This window comes from Zonotrichia leucophrys, chromosome 4 (genome assembly GCF_028769735.1).
Source record: "Zonotrichia leucophrys gambelii isolate GWCS_2022_RI chromosome 4, RI_Zleu_2.0, whole genome shotgun sequence".
Classification (NCBI taxonomy): domain Eukaryota; kingdom Metazoa; phylum Chordata; class Aves; order Passeriformes; family Passerellidae; genus Zonotrichia; species Zonotrichia leucophrys.
The window spans coordinates 36,057,008-36,081,537 of record NC_088173.1 but is presented as its reverse complement, the minus strand read 5'-3'; the positions used below and the strand labels follow the sequence as shown (position 1 = coordinate 36,081,537).

At 43.6% G+C, this 24,530-nt stretch overlaps 1 protein-coding gene across 25 annotated transcripts in view; it reads left to right on the top strand.

The window, feature by feature from the left end:
- ADGRL3 (adhesion G protein-coupled receptor L3) overlaps positions 1–24,530 on the top strand; it is a 498,089-nt gene that overhangs the window by 467,023 nt on the left and 6,536 nt on the right. For 3 of the 25 annotated variants that reach the window (XM_064711122.1, XM_064711120.1, XM_064711123.1), the window contains exons 25-27: positions 13,789–13,917; positions 17,325–17,342; positions 19,402–23,334. The exons of 1 other annotated variant lie outside the window; for it this stretch is intronic. In XM_064711122.1, coding sequence (XP_064567192.1) covers positions 13,789–13,917; positions 17,325–17,342; positions 19,402–20,207 — 953 coding nt within the window. In that variant the 3' untranslated portion in view covers positions 20,208–23,334. Of the gene's footprint in view, positions 1–11,933; positions 12,008–13,788; positions 13,918–17,324; positions 17,377–19,401; positions 23,450–24,530 lie in introns of those variants that run through there. 21 more of the 25 variants (XM_064711136.1, XM_064711137.1, XM_064711135.1 and 18 more) reach the window with 14 other exon arrangements.

The window sequence follows — 24,530 nt, the reverse complement described above, 5'->3', positions numbered from 1 at the left end:
CATCTTCAAAGCATGTTTCCTCCAGATATTTTCCTAGTGTAACACTGGATGAGGTGAATCCCCTGAAGGGCCTGAATCTCTCTACTGGCTGCAGAAACAGCCTGATAAGGGTTTTAGAATGGGAAGCCTTTTAGGTGGAACACTGAAGTGACCTGAGTAAGTTTTACAGTTCTATGATCATCCTCCCTCATTTTCACACAGGCAGGCACAATATTTGAAGTTGTTGGGTTTTGGGGGATTTTGTCTGGTAAACAGAAGTATCTGCAAAGTGGAGGTTAAAAATATGTCTATGGGAGATGACGTTTTCAAAGCAGCAGGTGGTCAGTTCCACATGGAAAAACACCTGACATCAACAGTATTCTCTCCAGGTATTTCTCCCTTTATCCTGTTTATTTCAGCTGAAAAGCAACATTTGAGGTCTTAGGGCTTTCCACAAAGAAAACTCTCCAGAGAACTGCAGTCAGAACAGAGCAGTGAGGCAATGTGTTTTTCACAGTGCTTGTCTTGCTCTTAATATTTACATATATATTCATCTTTAAAGGAGCTGTTTCATTAATGTTTTATTTACAAGCATGCTGTTGAGACTCAGAAGATTCAAATGTGAGCCTTGAACTGTATGGTCAGTAGCTTTCCTTGCCTGAGATTGATACAACAGGGTCTTAGTTCTGTTCAAAACTCCCACTCCAGCCCTCCCAGCCTAGACACTTTTTGCACAAAATTATCTGTATTATCCCAAGTTAAACATTCTATATGTGCTGGCAATTTCCCCAAAGCCTTCGAAGAGCAGTCTGTGTTCTAAAACAGGAAGAAAATGATCCTTTGTCCCCAGAATTGTCCTAGCATCCAGGTCTTGGAGCTTAACTCCATTTCTCCATGTCCTGGGCCAGCACTGAGTTTTAATGTTTCTGCTGGGGAGCAGAAACTGGCCCTCTAACTGGGGTACTATCTCACTGAAACCTGGTTTTTCCCTGATACCATTCATCATATTCACAGCCTCCTGCCACATGGTAACATTCCAGGCAAGACTGCTCTAGCTATCCATATTTCCTGTATGATGACCTGCTTTTCTCTGTGACATCCCTTCTTCCTTCATGAACCTGCTGGGCATCAGTCTGGAATATAGTATCTGAGTTAGTGCATGCCTCCTTTAGACATACAGCTATGTCCTTTTCTGATTTAGCAGCTAACACACTGCTTATGGCTCTTTCAGCTTCATATTCTCTTTTATCTTCTATTCTGCCTTCTCCCTGCCAAGGTAATTGACCATAATGTTACTTATTTGAATTTATCACACCAGGAATTTCAGGCATAACCCCAAATATGCCTGATGTAATGTGGTCTGTAATGAGAACTTTATTCTGTCCTAAGGCATATAAGACTATTTCAGATTATTTCCTGAAGGTAGCATATAATTATTGATTAATAAAAAGTATGTCTGCCTTTGTTTCCCCTTGCTGCTCATTATGGCTTTGTAGTGATGTAAATTTGGGGTTGTTATATCACTGAAATCAGGAGGAAGGGAAGAGAAACTGGCTATGGATTTCCTTTTTTACTGTCGAATGAAGAGCATGCCTGTCCAGCCCATGATCATGGTCTCAGTTTCAGGATCCAGGGGGAATTCTGCTCCTTGCATTCCCACTCTGCAACTCTGTCCAGTTTTTCACACCCTGGGTCTGGCTGCATACTTTTTCTGTGTATTTCACATCCAACCTGTGCTCTGCATTTATTTTCCTAGTGCTGAAAACTTCAGAGGTGTAAAAGCTGAACCAAGCTGATTACCTCATAAGTAGGAAAAAGAAGTTTCCCTTTGCCTGCAGGGTGTTTGGTGTGTGATCTTAATGCAGGCACTGGGATGCAGTGCTGAAAAAGTAGTGCAGAAAGAGTGCCTGTAGGATGGACTGTTTGCTGGAGTTCAGTGCTTTGCAGGCTCAGAAGTGGAATGTATGAAGGAGAAGCAACAGAGCTTGTCTGAGCTTTGGGTGCATGCAGCTGGCCACCTCAGGATCGTGAGAGATGGGTCTGTTTGCACCTTTGGAGTGTTAATGTCAAAAAGCTCTGGAATAGCTCAGCCAGCCTTGCAAACAAGCAGTCATAGCAATGTGACACCAGCCTATTTTTATCCATGTCTTAGGTGAGAGGTAATACAGTAATTACTGTCTCTCTTTGGATATGAGACAACTGGGTGAGAAAAAAAATCTTTATGAACTATATGGTACTTTGTTACTCTACAGGTTTTCAAGCTGGGGGAAGGGAAGTGGTGGTATGATTTTTTTTCCCGAGGAAAAGTGGAAGTTATCTGTTCAAGAAGGGCCTTGTTTTGGGGAGGCTCAAGAGCAGCAGAGCCAAAGGGCTGTGTCACTGGTGCAAGGCAGTGTTTTGTAAAACAAAAATGCTCAGATGGAGTTGTGTATATCAATTCAAGTTAGCACAGAGTAGTTTTTCCCTCTTCAGAGAAATAACTGGGGCAGGGGTAAAGCTAACATATTTCATAGAGAATAGAAACTGCTCCAGAAGTGTGTTGTGTTGGGTCAAGTGCTGTTGTCCTGCTGTAATGCACTGACTCTTAGTTTATAAACTAGACAGCAAATTTAATAGTTTATCCCAATAGCAGTCCTAGTTTATAAACTAGACAGCAAATTTAATAGTTTATCCCAATAGCAGTCCTGGAATAGAAACATGAGTATGTACACTCTTGTCTTTTTATATATATATATATATTGCTCTCCATCCCCATCACTCTCATCCATGGAGGTCCTCTGGAGGCACTTCCTGCTGCTCCAGTAGTGTGAAAGAAAAGAAACAGCAGGGAGCTGTAAGAGCGGAGCTGTGTCGTGAGGGAGAGCACCTGGGAGCTGAGGGAGAGTCAAGCACCACCCAAACCCTCAGTGATGGTTCATTGTGCCCACAGGGGATTAAGGCAGGAGCCCTGGACAAGGTGAGGGGATGAGCCTGGTCCAGACCACCAGGAGGTACTGGCAGAGACAGGGCTGGAAATTGAGCTACAAGACAGGTCCAAGTTCCACAAGGCCAGAGCCAGCAGGGCTGTGCCTTCCTGGTGGATCTCATCAAGATCACCGAGGCCTATGGGGGTCGTAAGGACCTCAAAAGCTGTTGCAGATGGGAGCCCAGGACCCCTGCCAGCTATTCCTGAGGGATGACAAGTCTTGAATACAAATTCATCCATGTGGCCCTAAGGCTCCATTCATGAGAGAGAAGGCCCCTGCCATCAAACCCCATCAGGGCCATCACAAAGCCTTCAGATCCCCAGTATTTGCACAACAGATATAATCCCTGACTAGGAAAGCTGTGTTCATTCCCTGTTTGCTCCCATGCAAATGGGCTGAAATGGGATATGGAAATGAGGTTATTGTTTGTCACTCCCCCTTGCTTTTTCTTCCCAATGCATAAGTGCTGTTGCATGTTTCCTCTTCTGGGTAGCGTTCCAGAATAAATACTTGATTTCCCTTTGCTTTATTATTTCTCCTCTGTGTTTTTATGTCAACCACAAAGACTTAATCTGAAACACACACAGGAAAAAGGGAAATTATTGCTACTGTTTTCAGAGGTAAGCAGTTTAATGTCAAATTCATGTAGATTTCTTCATAATGAACAGAACAAATTGAGCTCAAATTCAAACAGTGGGAATCTGAGTCAGAGAGGAAAATTAAAATGAAGAACATTAATATCCTGATTTCTAGCCCAACCGAGACCTGATTGTTTCCTAAATGAAATCTCCCATCAAATTCCTTCCACCCACCCAAAATTATAATTAAGCTGTGGCTTCCAGGCTGAAATCGTATCTGCACTGTGAATTCAGCAGGGACAGCTGTATGTGTTGCAGAATTGTTTTCAGGTGGATTTACTTTCCTGCATTTTTCAGAAGCAGTTATTTAGAAAACACCAGTAGAAGTAAATTCTTCCTTTGGTAGGAGACTGTCACTCTGGAAGACAGGAGGTATAGGTTAGCCCTGAGACACTGCAGTAAGTCAGGTTTTGGTCACCAAATCTGCCATTTCTGCTGAGAGATGAGGGCTGCTGGATGTGTCTCAGTGCTGTGAGATCAAGAAGTTTCAGTTTAGCTGTCTGCAGGGATGGTGGGTGCCATGGTGTGGACATAACTGGCCAATACAGCAGTGAAAACAGGGTGGAATTTGGTGTGCTAAAAAGCATAGGCAAGCAGGGGAGGAAGGAAAAAGAAAAAAAAAGGAAGGAGCAGAATTTGGATTCCCCAGGGATCTCAAAGCCCATCCTTGGTACACTTCCAAGTGCAATTGCTGCTCATTATAACCCATTTGCCAGTGCTGACCGTTTACTGCCTAGATAAAGCAGAGAGAAGGTGGAAATTTGGACAGTGGAAGTGCTACTGTTGTCATGCATCAGCCTTTCTCAAGATGCTTGTTTGCTCCTTGATGGATTAATGAGACCAGTGTGACAGAGATTTCTGCTAAATTTACGTTGCATGTAAAGCAAATAGCCAAGTTCTCTAGGAGAGATGGAAGTGCCTCTGCTCATCTTGGTAGGATATTCAGAGGACACCACTAAATGATCTATCACAGTCTGTCACACTTCTTATCTACTCTAACACTTACGGCTTTTCTTGTGGCTTGAAGATATTAGAGAATAAATACTTCCTCCGTTTTCTTTGCATTTGTTGTATTTTTTTACAGTTGGCAGCAAACAGTGCCCCAGTTTCTCCTGTTAAGTCAGTCAGCTTTCATGTCATTTCTTTCAGAGAGATCATTTTAGGGTGTGGGGACTTACACATTTTAAATTAATGAGTTGTGGCCATATGAACATGCATGTTGGCAGCAGTGTTAATGGTCACTTTTTTCCCCATTATTTCTTTTTTCAGTTGTGGTTCTAGGGTAAGCAGTTTTAGTGCAGAGGACTCACAGGATGTCCAAGGTGCCTGCAGTTGCTCTCTTTGTTCATGAATGCATCTGTAGATACTTGAAGGGAACTCACCAAAATATTCATGCATATAAAAATGCACATTATTCTTGGTTTCTGAGCACTTAACAGCTCAAAGACAATTGGGCTGAAGAACAGTGTCCATCTTGTGCAGACACTTTGGTCTTGTGAGAACCATCACTGCACAGCTGGGTATGTGGTGTGGAGCAAGAGCCGCATCTGTTTAAAACTGAATACTCCCTGCAGATGCTTTAAAAGCTTTGAGCTCTGTTTTCAGTATGCTCAGGGTTTGATGGATGTAAATGCAGAGGAATTATCAAAGCTAAACCTGTGTTGGCCTTTGGCAGGGACAGCAGCCTCAGTGACCATTCAGAGACCATCATCTGTCAATGTGCAAATCTCACTTCTTCGCTGTCCTTGCTTCCAATCTAAAACAAAGCACTCTCCTCCCAACCTGTCCCTTTGTGCAGAGTGCTGAGAGGTGTCAGTGCCTAATGTTGTCTGTGCTGACCATTGCTGAGTTGGCAGGGGCAACCTGCAGCACGAACCTGAGGGATGCAGCAGTCCTTGCCCTTGAGCATCACCCTTCACATTGCAAAGCCCTTAGTCCTGGGAAATTTATTCTGTGTGTCGAGGGGTCCATTGGTCCTGGAGCCTGGAGGCCTCTGGTTTAGCCACAAACAGCAGCAGCAGTGCCAGTCTCTTCCCCTCTGGAATATGATTAGCTGTTCAGTTTCTAATTTTTTTGAAGTCAAGGCTGCTACTTGAGAAGGGGGTTTTTAGAGGTGCTGCTTTTCTGTGGGAAATCAAGGGGTAAAAAGCAGGGTAGAATCCCTGACAGCACTGCCCTGCTAATCCAAAGGCAGTCTGTGACCTGTTTTCCAGCTTCTCATCCATCCACAGCTGCTCAAATCCTACTCTTCAGTGGGCAGATTGGTGTTCAAGGGTGCTCACTGTCCCAGCATCCTGAGTGCTTGTATTAGTGCTCACACCTCCAGGCACAGCCTGCAAAAGAAGTAGCATAGTCCATTTATATCAGAACTTCAAAATTTCCAGTCTACCCACTGCAGGAAGCTGTTCCTTTACCTCTCCATGTCCCCACCACCATTAGGCATTTTCCTGATGAAGCTCTTTGGTTTCATTCCCCCTACCCTTCTGTTGCTTCTGTTCCCTTTTGTGACTCCTGCAGACACACTTACCCTCCCCTGACCCCATGGATACCCCTTCCTGGAACCCTCTGCCCAGATGGAGGGTGTATTTGGAGGGAGTAATCCACATGCCTTTGCACCAGTTCTGTCACAAGGGATTGCTGTTTGTAAGCCAAAGAAATCTCTGCAGCCCTGTTAAGCAACTGTTGGTTTGGCTAAATGTCAGCAACTGGCCTCAAAATGACCCATCCTGATAATCACATAGGAAGTAAAGAGAAGTTCCAAGTAGGTGACAGCTGAGGAATATTTTCTCTTTGTAAGGTAAAGTCATCAGCCTTTTGGACTAGCAAATTGCTTCTGGTGGTTTTTATCTTCACCCCCCCCCCCTCAATCAGCTGTAGATTTTATGCTAGAAAAATTATGATTTTCTGCATCAGGGATCAAAACTTAGGGAGTTTAACTCTTATTTCTGCCTATGTGCAAAATTAATCCCATTGTTGATATTCTCCTGGTTTATTTTGCCTCTCTGCTTCCTGGGACTGAGTTAGCTGAGATTTGTTGCAGTGATTTCAGTGAGTGACATGACATTCTTCCTCTGGGAGATATTATGAACTGGCTTTGATTTTAGGATTGACAGCCATATAATTGGAAGTTCAGTCATTAGGTGGATCAGCTTTAAAGAGGAAAAGTAAGGGCAAGGCAATTTCTGAAATCAGAGCAGGCTTTGGGGAGTATTAGATCTGGCAGAGTATTGCTGCAGAGCAGGCTTAATATGGTGACTGTGAAGGAGGAAGGAAGAAAGCCTAGCTGCTTTTATAGATTCCTGGAGCCTGATCCAGTTTTCAGCACAGGCAGGGCTCTTTGCACATCTTGGGTGAGGCCTCAGGTTTAGTGAGAAGTTAACAGGAACAATTGGGGATAATGCATGTTTGTATAGTCAAGATACGATGTGGTGTAAACCCTTGTAAGGGGTAGTGGTGTTATAAAGAAATGTCCCATCCTGGAACAATGTTTCTGCTCCAGGCAGTGAAAAAGTTATTAACAAGTGAGCAAATACTTATAAATGGATGTGGACTAGCTGTGTGTTTTGAACATGGCCTGCAGATTATAATCCAGCAAAGGTTTGTCATCTGAAATCATTGCCAAAGAAAGGAAGGGGGAAAAAAAGAGACAAAGAAATACTTTCACTCCCCTGTCTCTGCATAAAAGCACGGGATGTTTCGTGTGGCAGAAGATGGCCCAGAGCTTAACAACCTCATTTACTGAAACTCCATTTCACTGCAGTCAGTATTAATAGCTTCACAATGAATAGATTAGATGCTGCAAGTGACAACAAACCTATTTGAGAGAAATTTAATAGGGAAGTTTATTGAAGTTTATCAACTGAATCCTGTTGGCTATTATAAGAACAGAGCTTGATAAATCTAAATGTCAGAGCATTTGTTGGAAGGAACTTGGAAAAATACTGAAAATACCTGTTGTCCTCCAGCAAATGTGTGAATTTGCTCGTCATAATTGCATTTATTGTAAGAACAAATTTTGAACACATAGAAGACCAGGATTCATTAAATACTTGAAAGCTCTACCTGTAGAAAAGAACACAGTGCTGGTAAGGAAAGGCTCAAAGAAAACTAGAGCTTTGACTCCTAAAAACTTACTTTTGTTTCCCTGGGAGCAAAATGGAATAAGTTAATAGTGAGTGAAGTACAAAACCAGCCAGAATTTACAAACTGAAATCACTGCAGAGAGGCCATTCCAGTGACACTCAAATCTGAGCTATTCACTGCACTTTGGGTAAGGCAGTGTGTTATGGGGTTGTTTTAGTGCACACTTAGAGGAAGACTGAGCTCTTACCACATCATTTGTGTCCAAGCTAAACCATGTCCCCTGATAGCTCAGGAACTGTTCTACCTTCACGGAGTGGTCCAAATTTTTCCTAGCTGTCACTTGTCCCTGCAGGGCAGTCTGAAATCAAGGACACGGTGTGCAAGAAGCTGAGGGACCTGGTTCATGGTGGATGTGAACCACAAGAAAAGTTGGGTGTTCCAGGGGTCAGAGCAGGCAGGAGTACAGCACTGTGCCCTTACCTTGAGGAAAGGGAGCCACATTGCTGGCAAAGCAAGGAGGAAACAGGACTGAGATTGATTGAAAACACAGCAGTACATGTAATTCCTACTGCAACAAACAAAAAAAAGCCCAAGAAAATCTAAGTTTTGGAATTGCTGGGTCAGAGGCAATGAAACGTTTTGTTATGACGCAGATGTGCGTTTTCTAAATTATTTCTCTTTCTACTCTAATAAAAAGTTGAAATAATACAAAAAGTCAAAGTCAGCTTTTATACCAGCCACTCTTCTGGAACAAAAAGTGAAAGCATTTAATTTGGAAAATACTGATTTTGTATGGACATTTTTAAAGCATTGAATAGTTCATCCAATTAATTTGTAAGCTGGTCCATTCTCTTTTCTCAGCAAAACTGCTCTTCTGTCACATCTGCTCAGTAGTGGGGGAATCTCTCCAGTCCCCTGCTAAAATGCACATACCAAAAATATTTTGGTATGCAATTGAAAAGACCGGAAGTCAAGGAAAATACATGGTGGTAGTGTTGCCTGTGCAGACAGATGATCCCAGTTAAAGCAGTGCTGCTCAAACCCTTTCAGCCAGGCAGAGCCGTGGTGAGTAACAGTATTATTCAGAAAATCTGGAGGAGCAGTTGAATCCATTTCCCTTCCAGCTGGGTAGACTATGCAGATGATTCAAGGTAACCTGTGTGGCTTTGTCAGCCAGCTGCCCACAAGAAATTTTTTGAATTTTATTCCTGAGTGATGCAGTCTAGAGTCTGGCAACATGTGCTTGTCATCATAATTTTCATCCTTTGCTTTCAGTGAGTGAATAAACCACGCTTATGTTTAACAAGGTGCAGTTTTCCCATACAGTCATTAAACAAATCTCTTCCAACAAATTATCTCTGCATTCAGTGTTGTCCTGCATCAAAGACATCAATTTCTGCCTTAGAAAGGAAAGAAAAATATTCCATTTGGTTGCATACTGTCATTAAAATAATACCTACTTTCATAGCCACAGAAAGCAGCTAAGTGTCGCTATCTGAATCCTTTGTGTCTGGTTACAGTGATGTTAAAACTTGTGGGATTTTCATTTTCTTTGTCCTGGTTGGTTTTCCTAACAGTTTTTCTTAGTTTGCGAGTCAAAAGTGCAACCCTCCAGATCTCCCCCTGCACCCTGAGCACAGGCCATGGCTTCTCCTGGCCTTTTAAATGTAGCACAGCTGGATCTGTGGTGCTTGGATCGTGAGGATCACCGGTGCTGTGAGAGAAGCAGGAGCATCTGCGTGTTACCCAGCAAATACTTGCCTTCTGAAAGACCATCATTTCTTTCTGCTTGTGACCACAGCCTGCAAATCCTTCACTTGAGGAAATCTAGCCTCAGGAGGCCTTGAGCTGAGCACTGGCTTTTCCAGAAACCCAAATTTGAATGTGATTTTGGATATTAGAGCTGACCTGGTAGCTGTGTTTTGCTCTGAACTCTGGTTGAATACCAGTGGAAACAAGGAGACTCGGGACTGTAGTTGTACCAATGTGGTTGCAGGGAATATTTTTATAGAGGTGTGAGTTCTGCTGTTAAATGTTTACTGGTTGGGATGATATCATCATGCTGTAAAAAAAGGTGAACCTGTGGATTGGAGCCCATCTTTTTTCCATGCCCCCACACATATACAGCATGATAGGGGTTTGGAGACAGAATGCATTTGCTTTCAGTAGGGTGCCTTTGACTAGCAGAACTGGAGGTGATTCAGCACAGCTGGATAGAAGGCAGTTCCCCCAACTAAATAAAGAGTGGTGGCTGTGGGCTGGCCTTAGGTGGTGCAGCAGATCAGGCAAAGGAGGGATCTATATAGGGGCTGCTGTTGCTGGAATGTAGGAAAGCATGGATGACACAGAGCCATGGGGTCTGCTGGGAGAGGTCTGTGTTGCAGATGCTGAGAGCCAAGGATCCAGCAGTAAGTGAACAAATAAAAGTAAGTGATGATTACTGCTGCCTGCTGAAGATATTAGGCACATTGCCAACACCAGGCCTAATGGCTGCCAGGGATTCCTTCCCAAGAGTGCTCTGACAGGGAGGAGATTCCAGGTGGTCAGCAGGCACTTGCAACCCTGATCTTTCTGGTTTTTGGGGCCCTGGACATGCACTGACCTTTGTATTGCAGCCCCAGCGGTGCACACCCGCACACAGGACTCAGAATAACTCTCCTGGCTGTCCCCCATGGTGTTTTGGGAGAGCATGCTGCTATGATCCTGTGCTTACTCTATTGGGGTTTTGTTGGCTTTCTATTAGCAAGGCTATTATCATGCAGATGAGGTCATAGTTCCATAGTCTACCTGCTCCTTCTGCTCCTGCCTCATCTGCAGACCTAATCCGCTCTTCCTAATAGTCCCGTTGGTTGCTATAGCAATGATAAAGTGGTATGAAAAAGCCAGGATGATACTTAAATGTATGTCTGGTATTACATTTTTCATTCTTTCTCCTGGGAAAGAGAAACCAAATAATGAGAGGTTTGCTGGGTTTTTTTGGAGTTTTTTTTGTTTTGGGTTTTTTTTGGTGTATTACTGTTTTATCAAAAGCTTTAACCGTGAGCTTTTTGGAGCCTGGATGCAATCCTCTCTCAGCACCCTTTTAGGCTGGGAATTTTGCAACTCAAGAGCAGGTAGTAAGAAACAAGAGCCCAAATTTATGAATACAGGGTACATGGAATTTTGTATTTAAGATGCCAAAGTTACATTTATTGTGTCATGCACAGAGTAAGTTTGCCACTTCATCACAATAGGAACCTAAGCTGCAGAGTGCTTAGGGCCCAGTTTGGTCTCTGAATGTATTGAAAAATATCAGAACATGTTGGCTGAGGGTTTGTTTTGGATTTGCACAAGTAGACTTACTCAGCACTGCCACTGAAAGTGGCATTTTGAACAGTAAATTAAAAAATCTTAATGAAATCAAGGGAGACGAAAGCAGAAGATGGAGTATTTTTGCTCGGTTGCTGCATACAGGAATGGGTCGCTGTAGTACCAAGCCCTATCTTTTACACATCTGAGAGCAAAAATTACACACTTATTCTGTATTTTCAACTTTTTTTTGCCAAGTTTTTAGTCAAGCATGGATATGTATTAAAAGTTTTCTGAAAGAGCCATATTTGTGTGAATTCAGCTCATTCCAGAGCCTGCCGTGTTGGCAAATGGCAAATGTAAGCAAGCCAAACCTACATTTAAGTGCTTACACAGGTTGATCCCCTTTTTCTTGTCACAGTCTGAGAGCATCGCTCGTGCAAAACAGCTTCTCCTGCCCAGCCCTGGTGGGATCAGCTTGTTCCTGCCTGCTGGGGTTCACTAGACAAGATCAGTGTGGATATATTGGTGAGATGCTCTTTCTAGCAACTGGCATTTAAAGACACCTCGAGCTAAAGTGCTCAAAAGCCCACCATGGGTATATTATTCATATCAATTCTCATAGGGACTGAGTTGGAGATTGGGTTAAATCTCAGATGGGAGGATTATATCACTTCTGAGTTTATAGCTGGCATTAACTCTGGACTTTCTCATTACTTGTATAAAAGTGAGCCCCTTTTTGAATCTTTTATGGCCTGGCTTGATTAAAAGTGGGATGAAAGCAGAAACAATTTTAATGGCCTTAGTGCTCACTGGTATAAAACTAGCGCAAGAAGAGAAATTGTTCCTACAGTCTCTCATCCCAGATGAATGTGAGATTGAGAGAAAACACATTAGCAGAAAGAAAGAATTGACTCATTTACCTATTAGTTACATTCAAAGTTACTTAGTTAAGCGTTCATATAATGTTTTCTTACAGGAGACAGCTTTGTTTCCTTATTTTCAAACACAGCAGCTCATCTTGCTTTCCATCAGCATAGACAAAAATATCAGGTGAGAGAAAACAAGTTGTTTTTTTCCAGCTGCATGTGTCGAGGAGCCTCCCTGGCATGCAGCCCCCATACAACACTGCCTTCTACTTTGTCCTGTGCTCAAAAGACTGATTCAGTGACCTGCTAATGCCATACGCCTGGGGCTGGGGAGTGCTGGGGGCTGAAGGGGGAGAGGCAAGAAACTGTCTGCTCCCTCCTCTACCTGCAGAGACATGGGGAAATGTCATCCCAGGCCTGCATACAAGCACGGTAGCCTCCACCTAGCCTGAGGTTTGACCAGTTTTTGCCTTTCTGTAAACAATAAGTACGTGTGAGCTTTCAAAGAACTCCCTGCTAAGGGGATTTGTACTAGCCAGAGGTCCTCAGGGCTTGTATATCCTTAGCAACTCCATGCAAAGAGATTGTACCCAGTGCCCTACATGCCCCACAAAGACAGCCTTCACCTTGGCACAGAGCCACCTTCACACCTGAAAGAGGCAAATGGGGTCTCCATGCCTCAGACACTGGTAAAAGCATTCCTGAAAGAGTTACTGGTTTTGAGGATTGGCTTTTCAGTTACTGCTTTGGGTTGAGGATATCAGATGTTGGTGGCAGCCAGGTGATCTGAGCCCTCTGACAGTACTGTGCTAACCAGCTCTAGTTGCCCCACCGATGACTTACTTTCCTGGTGGAAAAGTTTTGTCTTTACAGTTTAGTCCTGGAGATTAAAAACCATGGACATCCTTCCTGCTCTAGAACTTAGTAGGAATGGCCCTGAAGGGCACATTTTTTTTTATTCTGTCATATCTCTGGAGATTAGATGAGGTTCAGAGCAATGGCTTAAGGCTTTTTCATCCTGTAGGTCAGCTGAAAGGTAGGGGGAGACTTTGCTTGCTGGATTGATGCCTGCAATGGGCATGGCAGCCACCTGCCAAGCCATGATGATCCCAAAAAGCACAGGTCCAGAGGCTGCGTCTCCAAGGGAATAAACCAAAGATCAAAGGACAACTGTTGGCTGAGTGCTTGGAAACAGCAGCAAAGAGGTGCTGGAGTGGTGAAACAAGGTGTTTGTGGGGCACACAGAAGTCCTTTAGACATGCACTTCATGGCCACTCTTGTTCCTGATAGAATTGCCTGGCAGAGCTGTAGTGCTCTCATCTTCCAGGATGGATTCAGGTGGTTGTGATGCTCTTGATGGTGATGCCAGAGAAGTAGATGAAGTGAAACTTGGCCTTCTTAGACATGAGAAACAGCTGCTGTCTGAGAAATGCTGAGAGCCTTTGGAGAGGCTGCATTCTCCATCCTTTCTCTTCAATTCTGCTTTTTTTGATTTAGATGCGTTGTGAAGGTCTGGCAAAAGAGATCCTAGCACATGGTGGGAGTTGAATGTGCTGTTGTCTGTTAGTCATTATATATATATATTTTTTTATTCATTTGGCACTTTCCGGAGAGTTTTTCCCCCCACATTGTGTAGGCTGCCATCTTCCTTTCTTTCTTTGTAGCAAGCATGTGGGCGCAGCCTTGCTTACACTCCAAGCAACTGGGGAACCACCATAAATGTAGCTTATCCGCTTTCTGATACATTTTCTTTTGCGTTGGTTTGGATTTGTGCATCGTCAGTAACATCTGTTCTGCTTTAGTGGCATACAGTTTTCCGAGTCTAATTAGCTGGCTGCTTGTAATCAGGACTATTTCAACTGTTGTCATTCTGAATGTTCTTTTTCCCTTTTTTTTAATACCACATTTGCCTGATTGACCTTTTTTGTTGTTTTTTTTCTCTGTCTTTCTATCGGGCTGCTCCAGGAGCCATGGCTAATCATCTTATAACCAATGCTCTGCTTCGTCCTCATGGCACTAACAACCCTTATAATACATTGCTCGGGGAATCGGCGGTCTATAACAACCCTTCTGTCAGCATGTACAACGCACAAGGTGTGCTGGAGTTTCTCTCTAATTTTTCTAGTGAGAATTCCATTTTCTGTGGCTTATTTTGGCCCATTTCTTTCTTTTTTTTTCTTCCTTTTACTTTTTCTCTCCCCACGCACACACACTTTTTTTTTTGGAACTGGGCACAAAAAAAAGATCCTTTCCCCTCCCTTTCATTTCAATGCATCTTTCCATCTTCCAGATGCTATTTTTCCATGAGCAATCCAATTCACTTTGAAAGACTTTTGTCAGTTTTTCTCAAAGCATTCACAGTATTTTGATTTTGATTTTTTTTTTTCAGTCTCCTTGCTTTTGTATTGTTTTGGACTTGTGTGTGTGTGTGTGTGTTTTGTCAGACACATCCATTCCTCTCTTTGTTGTCAGCGCATTTCCTTGTTAAACCATTCATTTCAGAAACAGGAGCACCACTGAAGGTAAGTGAAGCTAAACTGGCCTTTGCCACCAAAGCTGCTCTCATTTGAAATGGCCTGCAGAAATGTGGCCAGCAGGGCACTGGTTTGCACAGGGAGTAAAATGCAAAATGAAACAAAACTGCCCTTGATCTCTAAGAAAAATGACAGTTGAAGCAAGAAGTGTAGGCCAGCTCCAAAGAGCAGAGCTGAGATAAGAAATGTTTTGCCGTTTGCATTTATACATTTTATCTGTGTTGTTAGGGGAAAAAAAATAATCGAAAGAAGGTGTAGTGAATCTAGATAACATTTGATATCCTCCTTTTGGCAACAGAAAAGAGACAGGCAGAATCAGTGGTACCTGATGGAGCTTTCTGCTATGGAAATCACTCTCTTGTCACTTACATGTTTGTCTCTGCTCTGGCCTCTGTGGGAAGGGACAGTGTTTGTAAGCTGATGTCCTGGTGCTTCTGTGAGGGAGAGGCAGATGTGTTTAAGTAGGGCCTGAGGAGGTGGGGAGTGTGAGCTCTGACAGCTCCTGTCTCTTGGTGACTCCATCCTGCTCTGCCCTTTGCATGGGAATATTTTTTTGGTCTTCCTTCTAAGGTGGCTGAATCACTGCAGAGTAGCTCTGCATTCCAGTGCAAGTATGCCAGCACTCTGTCAGCTCTCTGCTCTCAATGAAGGCATCACTTCCCAGTAAAGGATATCCAAGAGAGGGAAAATAATGATTGTTATAATGCAAGCAGGAAAGCCCCCTTTGTACTCTATGGCAGCATGTTGTTTATGGCAGAAATAGATGTTGAACTGTATCAGTAGGGCATTTGCATTCAAAGCACAAGGAAAGCACATGCTTTCCTTTTTGCACATGTTTATCCTTTTTGCTGTTTATTGATTTCCAAAACTATGCTAACTTTGTGCAATAAATTTGTTTCCAAGAATGCTTTTTTTTGAAAAGGGGCTACTGTTAAACATGAAATGCTCTGAGTTTTAAGATTTTCAGTGTACTGCAAGTGTGGAAATGAGCTTTGATGTTCTGACTAGTTTCTTGCATGATAACCTTGAGGTATGGGAGTCTTTTAAATCAAATGGCAACAGGTAATGCTGAGTCAGCATTCACCTTAAGAGGAATCCTGATGTTCAGGTCTGGGTGCTTCTGCCCAGGCAATATGGGCATATATGTGTGTTACATTTATTTTAATAATTTTATGGTCTTCAAATTTTTAATACTAAATTCTGATACAGTTACCTGAGCTAACAGAATGTTATTCCACAAAAACAGCATAATTTTTTTGCAAGTGCTATGCTGTTCAACAGTTAGATAAGTAACAGAGAAACCTGTCCAGGCTTCATCCATGGGAAGTGAAGAAAGAGAATGGGACCACCCTGGTCCCATTTAAGTTCCTGGAGCTTTGCCATTGACTTCAGAGGGAGCAGAAACTAACCCATTGTTTTCAGGAGGCTGTGAGTTAATTAATGACCACAGAACTGCTATAGCTATTAGTTTTCAAACTGGTTAGGTCCCTGGACAATTACAAACTGTGAATATTAGGAGATCCTGTGGCAGAAATGAAGGGTAGCAAAACCAACCAGGCCTAGTGGTCTCGGTGGCCCTCTGGGGGTGCTGCACCAGCAGGAATGCTAAAGCCAGGAGAGTGCATTGTAAAAGTAGATGCTGTCATCATCTCTGGGTGTGCCTTGGCTGTGGCTGGCGTGCAGTGAGCATTGCAAGCTAACACCATCCAACTCATTCCACATCACTAAGGCCGTGACTTTCTTTTGCATGTTCATTTACCACTTCTGGTGCTGGCCATGGATGGGGCAGGACACCCGAAGGAACAAGGGACTGATCTGCTCCACCTGTTTCTTTTCCCCTCCCCAGATACGTCTTTTAAAATACTGTCTCTGCTTAAGCCAAAGCTGCCACATTAGTGGCAGGCAATCACCAGGGGCAGGAAGTTCTCAAACTTACCCTTGAAAAGGGGTGGGGAATCAGACCCTAAAAGGCCAAATTCCAGTGACATAAGCAATTCCTTGATAGGACACAGAGTGTAGAGGGAGGAGGAGGTGGAAGGTGAGGGGCCGAGTGCTCATTGTAATTGGAAACTGAGGGACATACACTGGCTCAGTCTCTCCAAAGCAGGAAAACATCCCAACACCTTTGGTCAGAATTAATTCTGAGAGAAGGTGTCCACAAGCATTAATGACCATTAGCAAGCTCTACTTAAAATCCAACAGACAGCTGAGGAGTGGGAAGCTGAGCGTTATCACTGCCTCTTCATCTTATTCTCTGACTTTTCTTGTTTTAAGCCTTTCTTAATAGTTTCCTCTAGCAATGCCATTATTCAAACTACTATTCCTCTTTTTTTTTTTCTGTTTGTTTCTTTTTTTGCCAAGTCCATGTAGTTTGCCATATGTTTGGTTAAAGTAAAAATCAGACTTACCAAAGTTTGTAAAATGCCAGCAGCCCCATGATGAGCAAAGTCATACTCTTACAAAGCACTGTTGCAAAAGATGGACGGCAAAACATTTTTAGCAAGGAAACAGAATTCAGTTTCAGCTACCAGGGGTTATTATACCTAACAGTAAGTAAAGCCATTCATTTTAAGACTTTGGAAGTGACATTGACAATGCCTGTCTTTTCAAGCATGACCGTTACCAACTTTAGACTTTTCCTAAATTTCCTGGCATTATTTCTTCATTTGTGTTGCACGCTGAACATTTTATAATGGCATTGGAAAACAGTTTAAATGTGATAATTTTTTAAAATAAAAATGTAGACTATTGACTATTGCGCGTAAAATATTTTTTTCTGTCTAAAATGTCAATATTTTTAACCTGAAATAAACCTTGTAACAAATTCATGTATTCTGGGCAGTGGAAATTATTTCCGTTAACTCTCTTTTCTGCATATCATCAATTTGCTTTTTACTCATGTTCTCCTACTGTCGCTGTAAGCTTACTTGTTGTTTTTTCTTTCCTTTTCTTCATGCTGTCGTTTAGAGCCCTACAGAGAGACAAGTATGGGAGTAAAGCTAAACATTGCATATCAAATGTAATTTTTTTTAGTTCACTTTTATTGCATCACATATAGATGATGTAGTTAATAAAGGAAATTAACCTCACAGTTTTGAAATCAAAAGACTATGAATAGACATGTATATATATGTGTATGCGTGTGAATGTATGTATGTATATATATATATGTATGTTTACATATATATATATAGATGAGATTAGGTGATGCTTCCTTTGTTTATTTCTCATTTTTGTGGTATCGTTTACCCACATAGTTTATTGTTTACTTGTGTATGCTCTTTTTTTTCCCCAACTTTGTGTTTTTATTTGCGAGGTCATGACATTTTTATATGGTGTGTTTCATTGCAGCCCCCACTCTGTTCTCACTTGCAATGCCTCCCATTTTGTTTCTGCACCAAACCCCAGATCTATGCATTGGCAGCAGGAGCACAGTGCTCAGTGCCTCAATGCATACCTTACTCAGTGTAACCATCAAACAGATGCTGTTGTACCTGTCACCCATTAAATACAGCCCTCCCCCAAAAATGCTCACTTTTCATTTTTCCCCAAGCATCGTGACTCGGTTGGAGATCTTTCACCGTGAAAATCAACGGCTTTGCTCTATGTCTGTGATGGCTAGTTGATTTTTTGGCATAGCTCCCTCATTTGCTGGGAAACCCAGGATACAGCAGCACCCTCTAAGCTTCAGAAACCCAAAAGGTGACCGACACATTTGGGGCATTTCATTCAAAAGCAAGAAGAAGCCTTCAGTAGCGCTTTCCAGCCCTTGACATACAGCAACTACTCCATCGCAGATATAGACTGAATCCTGTATTTTCAGAAGGTACACATGCCATGTACTAAGCATGGTATGAGCAACTGTTCATCTGAAATTGTCAGTTTAATGGCTTCTCTGATCCACTGTGCCTTGCTGGGAGTTGCTTGCCAGTTTTTGGCAATGCCTGAAGTCCTTAGCTGAGAGGTCGATAAGTTATCTCATACGTCCCCATGCCTGCTCTCCTTCCAAGGAGAGCAGCGATCCCAAAAAAGAAAGCATGGTGGCTTAACTGCTGGGCCTGATTTTCTTCTCATTTGCCCCCACCCATGCTGGCATTGCTCTCAAAGCACTTCCCTGCCATCTCCCGTAGTGCTTTGGGAAAGAGCTGAGCTCCAGCCTCATGCTGTCAGCATTGAAACACCTGTAGAGATGCAATAGGCAGAGCGGGGACACCCCAAGACCCTGCTACTCCTCTCAGGTTCCCATGAGCCCACCTTTACCATGGCAGTGATGGTACTTGCTGTACCCTCTGCTGAACCCACTGCTTTAACTTTGCAGGTGGAATAGGAGCAATTTTTAAAGGCTTCACAAGACCCCAGAACAGTTGCCTCCAACATGAATTGTTTTAGAAAATCCCCACCTGGCCAGTGTGGAGTAAATAATTTTGGTTGTGCCCTTAAGCCAGAAGAGGTAGAGCATTTAGCCTTGTTCCAGAAAATCCTGGGCCAGGAAGCACTTTGTGCCTCCCCCTTGCTACTCCCTGAATCCTGCCATTCAGTCATGTCTTTATCCTGACAGCCTGCCCAGCGAAAGGGGAGAGCAGACTTTTTTCCTCTAGAAAGGATACACTCCCAAACAAAGTTTTGGTAGTGATTAGCCTGGGCTGCAAATATTTTTTCCTTAGCTGGGAGGAATTTCCCCCTTCCTCCAAAGTTCCTAGGGCCAGGGCAGTTGGGACCAGCCCAGGGTCATGAATTTTTCAGCTCCCTCAGGAATACATAGAGTGCAAGAGCTGTAGGAGAATGCTGGCCTGGAGAGGTTATCCTTCCAGCTGGATGTTGCCACATCAAGTCACACACTTGACAGTGCTTTCCTTTTTTTTTTTTGGGAAGCCCTGGACCACCAGCTGGTTAGATGGAGCTGCACCCTCCCATTTTGGCCGCGACGCTCTCCTTGCTGCCCAGCCCCAGCAGCTGCGGCAGCCTAGGAAGGGGGTTTGAGTGTGCACACCCGCATGAGTGTCCTGTTTGTACAAGTCACCCTCTCTTGTGTAATGTTTTTCAGAGGGGCTTCTGAACAATGCCAGGGATACAAGTGTCACGGATACTCTACCACTGAATGGTAATCACGGCAACAGCTACAGCATCGCCAGCGGCGAGTACCTCAGCAACTGCGTGCAAATCCTTGACCGTGGGTACAACCACACGGAGAATGCCCTCGAGAAAAAGATCCTGAAGGAACTCACCTCCAACTACATCCCTTCCTACCTGAACAACCATGAGCGCTCCAGCGAGCAGAGCCGCAACTTGATGAACAAACTCGTCAACAGCGTGGGCGGCGGGAGCGAGGACGATGCCATCGTGCTGGATGACGCCACCTCCTTCACCCACGAGGAGAGCCTGGGCCTGGAGCTCATCCACGAGGAGTCGGACGCCCCGCTGCTGCCTCCCCGGGTGTACTCGGCAGACAACCACCAGCCCCACCTCTACAGTCGGCGTCGCATCCCGCAAGACAACAGCGAGAGCTTTTTCCCTTTGCTGACCAACGAGCACACGGACGACCTGCAGTCGCCCAACAGGGATTCTCTCTACACCAGCATGCCCGCGCTGGCTGGCATGCCCATGACGGAAAGCGTCACCGCCAGCACCCAGACCGATCCTCCACCAGCGAAAAGCGGCGGTGGCGATGCCGACGACGTTTACTACAAAAGTATGCCCAATCTTGGCTCCAGGAACCACGTCCATCAGCTACACACTTACTACCAGCTAGGTCGAGGCAGCAGCGACGGTTTTATAGTCCCGCCAAACAAAGAGGGAACCTCTCCGGACGGCAATGCAAAAGGACCCGCTCACTTGGTCACTAGTCTATAGAAGATTCAGCAAAAATTAAGCAAAAAGACAACTAAAAGCCTCTCCGTAACACTCGGTTTACTGTTCTGAGTTAATCCAAACAGTGGTAATATTGTGTGTACTCCTAAATCTTCATGCTGTTCAAAAGGAAATTCTCAGACTTTTTTTACTGGAATTTTTAGGCCGGCCCGGAGAGGACAGTAACTGCTGTGCCCCCCTTATCTTCCCATCCTTCTTCCCTCCAGACAGACTTCATTATGTTAATGAAAGAGATAGATAACGGCACACTTCGTGGCCTTCTCAAGTTATGCCGTGTTTGTTTAAACAATCCTTGATGCTGTGTTGCTCTTAATACCAAGGACCTGATTTAAGAGGGGAAAAAAAAAAAAAAAGGCCAAAAATGTGCATTTGAAACCAGTAGCAATGACGCATCTAGGTGGGAGCGCTGCGTAAAACAAGCTAGCAAAACTCTTTCTTACCAATCCAGATCACACCATGGGTTATGGTCACTCACAACTTGGTTTCACTGCAGCGCCCTTTGCTGCGGGAGCAAACAAAACGTAAACAAATTTAATGAGACGGAAGGGAATCCTAGAATCCTGTGCTAAAGGCATATTTTACATTTTGCTGTATTAACGGATGATAAAAACTAATGGCAGAAAAAGAGAAGTGAACAATTTCTATGTAATGTACAGATACTAGCATTGCACATATAGTCTGCTTTCTGTTCCTCCAGAACTTGCGTCCCTGTTAATGTAGTGGAAAAAAAAATAAGAACTTTTTTCTGTTGTGCTGGTCTTGTAAGTTTGTCTACCAGTAGGAGCAAGGTTTTTCATAACTTTCCTTTCTTTTATTTTTTTTATTTTCTTTTGCCTTGTCCACTGCTCCTTCTCTCTGTCCCCTTCCCATCCCAGTAAAAAAACCTCACTGGGCAAGAAAACAAAACCCCAAACATCACTTTCTAAGGACCATTTTTAGTAACACCATCACCATTTCTTTTCAGCCAAGGCAGTCTTTTAATTTCCTCGCTGTATAACCTTTTTCAGCCGGCATGTTGCCAGCAGACCTTTTGGCAGACTAGAGCAGGGCAAACTTCCTCATTGTCAGTGCACAACCCGATGGTGACGATAATCCTGTGGAGCATCTCTGGCCGACAGCCCCTCAGCCAGGCCCTCGGGTCGCATCCAGGGACTGAGGAGAGGTTTTGTAGTTGTAGTGGGGGTTCTACAGGAGACTGCCATTTCCCTGGAGGAGCAAAGGGCCTTCTCGGCTCAGTCTGGTCCCCGGTTTAGGCACTTGTACTGCAGTGGTTTAAGAAGAAAATAGATTGACGCATAGTGAGCTAAAAAGTACTTTGCAGTGATTTTTAATTAAAAAAAAAAAAGAAAAAAAAGTCCTCTGTTCATTATTTTTCCTAACAGGAAATTTATTTATTTGACTGGATTTTTAAGTAACATAGGCTTTCTGGAGGTAAATTAGCAGCACGGAATATGAATTCTTCTTTTTCTCTTTTTTTTTTTTTTTTTTTTTTTTAATTTATGATCCATTTTGTACGGTCTCAGCAGTTGAATGACCTCATTACTAATATTTGTTGTAAAAGTGAAGCTTGTTTGCCAACCAATAAACAACTGATCACGATTTAGAAGATACTGTATGTATGTACTGTACAATTAATCTCTCTTATTTTGTCGTTGTTCTTCCTCTCTCCATTAATGTCTTCAGTATGAGTCTCCACTCCTTTACAGCATGGGTGAGCAATGCCGAAGAAAGGAGGCCTAAGCTGAGAAATTTAAGCACAAAGGTTATGCAGCTGTGGCTGACTAGAAAAATCAGGCTGGTGGTATTTGTTTAGGGGCAAGAACAGCACTGGTTGACATTTGTTGCAGGTGATTCTAGGTCTGTTTTGTGCCTACTGTATAAAGTAGCTGACGACACATGGATGATTTGAGTATAGTGTTTCACGTGTCATATCTTTTAATCATTGTAATTTTTTTCTTTTATTAATTTTCTTTTCTTTTTTTTTTTTAATTTGGTTTTTCTGAGATTAAAAACTGCTGGTAGCATGTCAAAGAGTAAAACAAGTCCCCGTTAGGCCTTCTCGGTCGTTGTTTGCTGTCTCTTTATTTTCCTGCTCCGGGCATGTGCCAAGCGCCCTCACCATCCTTGGCCACAGGGTCCCTCCCGCCCCACCTCTGCCAATGGCCCACTGGCACTTCACTGCTCTCCTCCAGCCTCCCCTTCCAAATCCCTTAAGTGCAGTCAGGAATACAGGAAGCCACAAAATAGACTGGAAAGGTTGACAGGGGAAATAACCACCTCTGGATACAATTGGTAATGAATTTTCAGTGATCTTTCACAAAGCCCTCCCATGGCCTGGGCTTTGGGGCTTGGTGCTGCCTCCATCTAAACTGTGCCTATCCAAGTCCTATCATGCTGGGTAAAAGCCAAAAGGCTTGGAGCAGGTGGGTGAGGCACCTGTGGAACAAGATATTCCCAGTGCTGGAGGATAAATGCAGCAGCAGCAGATCAGTGGAGCAGTTCCACCCCATCCTGGGGCTGTCCTCGCACGGGGACCGTGCTGCTCGGTGCTGCTCAGCAGAGTCTGGTGGGGCAAGAGAACCAGGGGTGGTCGTATTTGGTGATTTTCATGGCCTTGTGGTTCAAGCCACCCGAGTCCTTCCTGCAGCCACTCCGGCCAAAACATCTTGGGGAAGAAACTCCATGTGGGACCATGCACTGATTGCAGCAGTGCCTCTTGCCAGGTCTAGGTTTCAGCAAGGGAGTGTTTCCTATTGGAACAGTGGAGAATCACCTGACTTCATAGCAGAGTAGCACTGGCCAGCCAGGTTATGCTCTTGCTCTTGATGCTGCCTCCCTGTTTCATTTTATTATCCATACCAGCAGCTATGGAAGTGGATAGTGCATGGTGGATCCACTGTTGCAGGTACGGCAGGTTACTCACACCTGTGTGGTCGCAGCAATTCATCCAGCAGCCCAAAAGAGGCTGCTGAGGCTTTAAATAACTGCGGTACCTCATATTTTGGGGAAAATAAAAACTCTTTTACTGTATTAGACTCAAAAAATAGTTTTTCAGGGGTATGGTGGAATTGAGTGCATGCAGAGGGTGAGATACACCCTAGCAAATATCATGATAAAGTGGGAGGCAGATGAGGAACACAGCATTTACCAGTGTTTCTGACACTGCAAGAACAAACCTGTGGTGGATTTGCTATGGGATGGTTTTGTCCTACTGAAAAATCTTTACCTTCTTTTACTAGAAATGGTCATTCTTCCCCAGCCCTTTTATGTATTTCAGGTTTATCAGTGTGGCAGGCGTTTTTCCCCTCTTCTCCATCCCTTCTCTTTGCCAGCCTACCCATGCCTATTAGCACTCTGATTGCAAAAAAATGCTGTTTATTTTCAAGCTGATTATTTCTGCTCCCAGGCTGCTCTGACATCACAGGATTCACTGTTGATGCTTCTTATGGCTTGGGAAACAGCTGAATCACAAAATAGAAGGAAAATATATACTATTAATTTTATTAAGCCAAAAATGGTTTAAGACTGTAATATAGTGGGGATGTTTTATGAAGGGGAGCAAGACGCAGATTATTTTTGGCATTTTCTTCCCCTTGAAAACAGATTTTATTGTGTCAGATAGTTGATTATGGGCATAGTGAGGGTTGGTGCTTGTTGATAAGTAGCTCACTATGTGCAGTTCTTATGTGACTGGCAGCAGTTTCTTCTGTGCAGACTGCAGCATGTGAAAATCTTGTCGGTGCCTGCAATGCTCCTGGGGTATGAGGGAGAGCTGGAAAACTTCTAAGGCATTTCTTAATGCTGAGCCAAGGCAAGAATGTGAGAAAAAAGCTTGATGAAAATGCAGTAGTGATTATGATGTTAAATCCATACTCATGCTTGGGGCACATAACTGTGTAGGTTGGGTTGAAGGGGATAATCAGGCCTGTACTCAAGGGATCTTTTCTAGGGCTCCATTTAACAAAACAAAGGAAAGAAAATCAAACCAGATTTAGCTTATAGGGAGAAGATTAAAGCTTCATCATTCAAGTGCAACAAGCATCCCACTTTCAGCTGAAAACAGACAAAATAGAGGCAAATAGGTAGTGCTTGAGCTGATGAGAACATCAGCTGATACACAGACCATTTTCTGAAACACAGGGCCACCTTTGGGAAGCTTGAGCTGCCAGGCATGTTTGGAGTGAGGATTGTTAATGTTAATCCATTGATTGAGTTGCCCCTTTAGAAAGCCTTTCTTGCAGGTGGGAAGAGTGGGATGGAGAAGTTCAAGGCTCCATGCTTTGCATTTTCCTGAAAACCATCTTA